This window comes from Pollachius pollachius (assembly GCF_949987615.1).
Source record: "Pollachius pollachius genome assembly, chromosome: 10".
Lineage (NCBI taxonomy): Eukaryota > Metazoa > Chordata > Actinopteri > Gadiformes > Gadidae > Pollachius > Pollachius pollachius.
Window position 1 is genome coordinate 9,651,309 of NC_136943.1, and position 7,836 is coordinate 9,659,144.

The 7,836-nt window shown below is 44.3% G+C and overlaps 1 protein-coding gene across 1 annotated transcript; it reads right to left on the minus strand.

Moving 5' to 3' along the window:
* Positions 1 to 203: 203 nt before the first annotated feature.
* sox3 (SRY-box transcription factor 3) lies at positions 204 to 2,150 on the minus strand. Its single transcript, XM_079745312.1, has one exon. The coding sequence runs from the start codon at positions 1,913 to 1,915 to the stop codon at positions 1,010 to 1,012; it is 906 nt and encodes a 301-aa protein (XP_079601438.1). The 5' UTR covers positions 1,916 to 2,150; the 3' UTR covers positions 204 to 1,009.
* Positions 2,151 to 7,836: the final 5,686 nt, after the last annotated feature.

Consider the following 7,836-nt stretch of genomic DNA (forward strand, 5'->3'; position numbering starts at 1 on the left):
CGTGTTAAAGTTCCTCTTCACACGCCGTCTGACACATCGCCCGGATGATCACCTGGCTTTAATTTAACGCTTAACTCATTCCTTATCAGCATCTACAAATCATAATCACATTCAAGCAATCAGAAATAATCTGCACACCTGACCTGAGTGCAAAGCCTCCTACAGCTAAATGAGCAGAAGAAAGAGAAGAAAGGAGTCATAAATTGTGTTTCGTACAAATTTATTTTAAGAATAGAGGATGGTCTTGAAATAAGTAGAAACAGTCAGTTTAAATAAAACCTTTTCATGGATGATATGAGTAAACGGGACACCATCATCACACGACAGAAAACTTCACAAAACAAAATAGAATATTTTCACGTGACAAACAAAGGGGGTCAAACAAGCTCCAAAACATCTTACTATAAATAAAACGCATATGCTTGCGACCGGCACAGTCTTAACATTTCATCATCAAACCCAGAGGTGGGATGGGGGGAGGGGGGGAGGGGGGGAGAAAACTACACAATTTGGGACACAGCCGAGACACAACAAACATTCTACAAATTAAGTGTAAACATTTATGAATATGAAGCAACACTCCATCCATCTGTTTCTGAAATACAACAGCCTCGTCACGAGGCCACCTGCCCTTCTTTTCATACAGAGAAAATATGGCATTATTTAAAATATAGAAGTCCAATTCTTCTACACAAAGTGGATTGCTTTCTACTCATGATAAAAAGCCTCGCCATGCCGTCTACTAGTGGCCTTAACGTTCAGTCTCAGACCATGATATGTCTTAAAATGCTTTTCAACTTTACAACTTATTCAGATCAAATGAAAAATCGTTTCTCCAACAAAACTACCGAACGTCGGTTCTTTAGCAACCAAAAAAAAAGTTCAAGTATCCGAAGTACTTTTTTATTTCTTTTTTAGTTTCAAAGTCTTTCTCTATTTCTATTTTTATTGTGTATGTGGTGCGTGTGTATATGTATGCATGTTTGTGTGCGATGTGGCAGAGAGTTCTTCAGATGTGGGTCAGCGGTAGCGTCCCGTTGACTCCCGTGCCGGCCGTCTGGTAGTGCGGGTGTACGCTGTGTAACCGGCTGCCCTGCAGGGAGGAGTGCTCCGCGCTGCTGTCTCCGCCGGGCGGCAGGTACATGCTGATCATGTCCCTCAGGTCCCCCAAACATGCCCGCTGAGAGTGGGACGTGATGGCCGGCGGCGGGGAGCTGGGCTCCGTCTTACACACGCCCGACATGGAGCCCAGGCCCATGGCGCCGGAGCCCTGCTGCGTGTACGCCGGGGACATGCTGTACGTGGACGCCGCGTTCATGTAGCTCTGCGCTGAGGACATCATGGGGTACTGGAGGCCGGCCATCTCGTAGCGGTGCATCTGCTGGATCTGCGGGCTGTTCATGCTGTGGTGCTGCGGGTAGGCCAGCTGGTCCTGCATGAGGGAGTACGCGCTGTTCGTCCAGCCGTTCATGTGCGCGTAACTGTCCATGCGCTGGCCCACCGACACGGCGTTGTTGACCACGTTGGAGCCGGGCGCCAGGAGCCCCCCGGGCAAAGAATACTTGTCTTTCTTGAGCAGGGTCTTGGTCTTCCTGCGGGGACGGTATTTGTAATCCGGATGCTCCTTCATGTGCATGGCGCGCAGGCGCTTGGCCTCGTCGATGAACGGCCTCTTCTCGGCGTCCGTCAAAAGTTTCCAGTCAGCTCCGAGGCGCTTGCTGATCTCCGAGTTGTGCATTTTGGGGTTCTCCTGCGCCATCTTTCTGCGCTGCCCGCGGGACCACACCATGAAGGCGTTCATGGGTCGCTTCACCCGGTCCTGGTCGTTGGCACTGTTGTTCTTGGAGCCCGGCGCGGAGCCCGAGTTGGACTGTGGCAGCGGGGTCTTCAGCTCGGTTTCCATCATGTTATACATTTTTAAAATCTTTACTGAATCTTCACGCGTTATTAATTAAAAGCGAAATACAAAAGTAAAAAAAAAACACCACGATCAAGAGGTAGAGGAGTATATACTGACCAGTCTCTAAGAAGTTGCACCGACAATCAAAAAAAAGTTTTGCTATACGAATCAAGTGAAAGTCGTTTTTTCACGCAGGTGCCTCTTGGTTCGTCTGGTCCGCGCTCTGAGTTTGTAGCTCTGTCCCCACGGCTCTCAAAGACAACTCTGCAAACTTGTGAGCCAGCCCGGTGTGTTATTAGCGCGGAGCCATGTGATCCCGACTGACAGCATACCAATGAGCAGCGCCCCAGCCAATCAGGGAGCAGCTCCCATCCCAACCGCCTAACCAATTGAGTGGGACAGCACACACTCAGTGTTATGGTTAAAGTAGTGGGCCCGGGCTGTAGATAGGAAGGCAACTCTAAACTTTTGATAATATAGAATTTTGAAGCTAACGTGTAATTTAAAATAACGAAATGAGGGACGGGTTTTTGTACATACCATATAAGGGATTTCAGTTTTATTGGGTAACAATCAAAAAGAGATATAGGGAGGGAGAGCTGTGATTCATATATTTTCTCAGTTGCTTTACCAATTGGAATTTATTATAAACTCATTACATTAAATCTAATCCGGATTAATTGTCATTAACGTGAACATTGATATGTCAGTGGGTGAGGACACAGAGTTGTAATGTATGCGTGTCGAGTAACGAGAAGCCTAAACTATGAGCAAACCAAGGCACAAACCACAACTGGCTGTGGGAGAAAATACTGACTCTTTTCATCTGGCAAAACTCAAAGACACACCATGTGTGCAAATAAAAATATATTCAGTTCCCATAATTCAACCCAAAAACATTATGAATTAAAGAGAAACACTACATATTATTTTGTTTTCCTCTGTATTTTAAATATTGTTGTTATTATCGTTGGTGTTATTATTTATATTGTATTATTTTGTTCTGATGTTCTTTGAGACGGGTTGTAATAATGTTTATATTTCAATTAATTCACTGGGGCTATATTCCTCTTCCATAAGGCAAACAAATTCGTCTGATAATAATATTTCAAGTATAATTCAAAACATAAATAATGTCGAAATATCTTTATCCCATTAAATACCTTATCTATTATCATCAATTAAAAGTGAGGAATTTATGAGTCCTAAATGTGACACAATAACAAAGATGGTTCAAAATATCCCATTCATATCTTAACGTATTAATATAATTAGGCTATGTTATTCATGATAATTACATAGGCAAGGCATGGCACGGCACTTTTATTTATAAAGCACCCTTCAAACACAAAGGCCATTTCAAATATAGACCTAGCGCTTTAAAGGCAGGAATCCTGTTCTAAAAACATTTAAAGGACAATCACAAAAAGACAATAAAAGACAATGTAGTTGTCTTTCGGCTAATATTGTCCACTAAGAACTCCGCGGGTCTAAAAGCTCCCAGGGGGACTTCAGAGTGGATCTGTGGGGCCATAGGGGCTGGGGTCCGCTGTGGGATCGCTGCAGTGGAAACTCTAATACATCAACGACCTCTTGTGGATGCGGGCGGCTGCGTCCACGAGTCACACACACACACACACACACACACACACACACACACACACACACACACACACACACACACACACACACACACACGCACACACACACACACAAACACACACACACACACACACACACACACACACACACACACACACACACACACGGGACATTATTTCCAAGGGCCTGTACAAAAAGTGTAGTATTTTACCAACCCCTTTTTCTGTCTCTGTCACACCTAGTTGTCGAGCTACTGTCCGCTGAATCGTCTCTCCTCGCAGTGCTAATGGTTATTAAAATGATCTACTCTGAATGGCTCTTCATTTGCATTTGACTATACTTACAAAACGACTCGAAACGCGCGACTCGTTTTGCATGTTGAAACCAATTCCCTAACAGTGTGTTGCCAGGATTCACACCTGCTAATGAGCGGAGCGCCCGCTCGACACTTAGTACATGCGCCGCCGTGCAGGCTGCAGATAGGCCTGTATGGCCCTACCCTTTCCTTACCAATGCCTGGTAAACATACATTTAAACATGGCTTTAATGGAGTAGGACCGTGCAGGCTGCAGGTAGCCCTGCTTGGCCCTACCCTGTCCTCTTAAACTCAGATTTAAACATTGGTTTAACAGGAGCTCATCTAATCGAGACATACGTTGTGTTCCAATTCCAATCTCGAGCTACATAATTGACAGCGGATATCATTTGTGGACTATAGAAGGCATAATGCAGCCTACAGTAAAACAAAAACAATAATTTTGGTCGGAATTATGGGGCTGAGCTATAATACGACATCTTTAAAATAAGCATTTAAATAGCGAGCACCCACAAGCGAGCCCGATCTAAACGACCCTCCCTCCCTCAACATCGAGAAAATAAAGATCATGTCAGATTTTTAAGAGCGTAAAAATATTGTTTTAACCTGTCGTCTTAAACACGTGGCTTTAGCTAATCACAAAGACATCCCTTCATGATTTTCATTTTCATGTTCCACGGGGCGTTCCGGTTGAGAAGCGGTGCGGACTCACGTCCAATTAGCGCTCGTCTTAATTGACAAAAACACGCTATTTGTTTATCCGGGCAGATCTAAATACTGATCCGCTGGTAATCTTCTTATGGAAATTGCCCAGTAGCGGTTAAAGGAAGACTAGGAACCCGGGGTTGGGTTATAATGAGGGACTATGTGCGGCTAATTTCCTAATTAACCAACGGACGACCACCAGCGAGGAGGACTCTGCTGGCCCCGGATCCGCGGGCCCGAGGCTCCTCGGGACCCGCTGACACGCTGACAACATTGTTTACAAAGGCCATCAGGTGGTTAGGGCTATTTTAGATGGAGCCTGGTATAATTACATATTTTATAGATGTATCACGTATCCTAAAAATAAATGTTTGATTGCGCTTCTTATGGCCATGTCTGTCCCTAGCCGGCCTATTCAATAAAATAATTGTACTTGTTTCTTTCAAGAAATAGCTTGCTTACTATAGGCTGCAAATGAGTCAAATTAAGAAATAAAAAATACAGCATGGACCATATAAAAACGAACAACGTTTAAACATGGTAACTAATACTAAAAAAAAAGCACAGGCCCATGCCAGCCCAATAATATAAAAATATAATAACATATGGCTGGGGTGTCATTTCCTCTAAATAACGAAAGATATTTGCAAGGAGATTTAAGGGAATCAAAATCCATTCTACTTGACTAATTGACACACAATAAAACGCAGTAATCCCACTTTAGAAAGCAGCCCGGTTAATCTGCCCAGGGTCCGTGCTGCGGCGGCAGTGAATGGAGGAGCTTTGCTCCGAGGATTTGGAAAAAAAAAAAAACCTAACTAAGACCCATAACTGTTATTTAAAAACACATATAGAGGCAAACTCGTTTTTTATAGGCCCACGTGAGGAGAGAATCAATGATGGGATGTGATTGGTTAATTAATGGAGCCACATGCAAGGTTAGTTAAACGGTCAAGTTTTAATAAAGAATCAATAAATAAATCGTTGCTCAGACCAAACGTTACATTATTATATGATGTCCATTTAAACCCAGCGACCCCTCGAATCAATAACTTTTTTGTCTCAGCTCCCTGACGGCGGGCAAGCCCCTTTGAGGAACAGTAATTAACAAAGAATAGCTTTTCAATTACGACTACAATAGAAACTGTCTCATTAAGATTCGCATGATTTTTTTGGGGGGACCAGGAATGCAAATGAAGATGCAATTTGCGCACGGTCTGCTGTTCCCATTGTGTCCGGGTGAATGGCTGCGGATCGTCCCCCAGTTCAACACAGGTAGAGGAAATAATATTCACGGGTCATTAAAAAAGACGAGAATGTGCTAATACAACCACCGTAGGCCTACTTCATAACAACGTTGTGTCCTTGATGTTAATGCTGACTTATTCGAACCATCATCGTCTGGAATTGGGCGTATTTAATATTTGGGTAATATTTGATGAATTATTGTACCGTTATCAGCAAAACCCAGCCAATGTTTTTTTTTTGGCCTTCCACTTGGGTTTGCAACATGAGTCAGGATTTCAGGCACTTCCAAGATAAACAGATTTTTTTTTTCAACATTAGCCTATAATCTTCCAAAATATATTTTTGAATTTCTGAATGCAATAAGAAGAGGAAGAGGTTTCACTAAACAAATCCATGCACAGCAACAGGTATGAAGCAACGTAATATTTTACTGATCACAGATCAACACCAATGTTTTTATATTGCATGCATATTTGCATATTTCAGTGGCTTGTTTGTGTCAAAGCCTCTTTATTATATATTTTATTATTATTATTACTCTATGCAACTACCACATAATCCCTGAGACCCAACTAACAGCTGGAGGAGATTCCTTCCAGATTTTTCCACTCACCATTTGCTGGGTGGGAGACAGTGAAGACCTCCTCCTCCACCACCACCTCCTCCTCTTCCTCCTCCTCCAACTCCTCTTCCTCCTCCTCCACCTCCTCCAACTCCTCTTCCTCCTCCTCCACCTCCTCTTGCTCCCAGGGAGCGTTCATCAGTTCAGCAGACCCTTAATCCACTCAAGAGGTTTAGGGACCGTCAGCCAAACCTTGAGAAAAAAGAAACACATCGATAATTGATACAGGGAAGAAGGTCAGTGAACGTACAGATGTGGTTGTTTTCCCAGGTTTCCTCACGGTACAAGCATGTTTACTGGGAGCCCCCTGTATGTCTGCAAAGACAGAGAGCGGCCCCAGCATAGAGCATCGTATTCTCTTCAGAACTAAAGAATCATGTAAAGTGCCTAGTTTATTGTGTGTGTGTGTGTGTGTGTGTGTGTGTGTGTGTGTGTGTGTGTGTGTGTGTGTGTGTGTGTGTGTGTGTTTGTGTGAGTTATGGAGAGAGAGCAAAAGAGAGAGCTAAAGAGGGAGAGAGAGAGAGATAGAGAGAGTGATAGAGAAACAGAGACAGACAGAGAGACAGAGGCGGTGAGAGAGGAAGAGAGAGATGGCAAGAGAGAGTGAAAGAGCTGAAAAGGCCAGAGAGAGAGAGAGAGAAACCGAGAGTGTGTTTGTGCCGAGAGTGTGTTTGTATGAGTTACAGAGAGAGATCGAAAGTGAAAGAGTAAAATAGAGAGAGCGAGAAACAGAAGGAGACAGAGAAATAGACAGAGTGTGAGGGAGAAAGACAAGGCAAGAGGGAGAAAAAGAAAGAGAAGGCCAGAGAGAGACAGAGACAGCGAGCAAGATCGAGAGTGTGTGAGGGAAAGAGAGAGAGAGTGCAAGAGAGAGAGAGAGAGAGAGAGAGAGCAAGAGCGAGTGAGAGACATACAGCAACAGCACAGATCTTCTTCCCACTTCTCCCCACTATTTCCTGGTGATCAACCCCTTTTATTGTAACCACAGGCCTTTTGTGGTTAACAACCCCTCGTCCCTAGCAGTATCAGCAAGAAAAACAGCAGCAGCAGCAGCAGTATGGCAGCATAGCAGTATAGCAGCATAGCAGGCATAACGCTGTTTGTCTCCAGTAGCTGGCAGCAAGGAATGCCTCGAAAAACAACAACCGCTTGTGTTTTTCTCTCTTTTCCCGGCAACAGGCCGAGCATGTCCCTCCTCGTTATGTTGGTGTGCGCGAGGGAGCAGAGCGTTGACACAGAGCCCGGGTGTAATCTCTTTAACCCACCACTGTCGGCGGCAGACAAGGCGTGACCACCCAACGCTCGCTTCTCCATCTCACTTAACGGAAGGAGGTGTGTGTGCATGTGTGTGTGGGGGGGGGGAAGAAGCTCTCTCCCGATGCAGCTGGTTATCACTAATGGAGTAATTTTGTAAACACCTTTTTATTTTTTTTTGCACCCCAC

Excerpts from the sequence above, each read along its gene's own strand:
- sox3 (XM_079745312.1), bottom strand. The coding sequence starts at position 1,915 with ATGTATAACATGATGGAAACCGAGCTGAAGACCCCGCTGCCACAGTCC.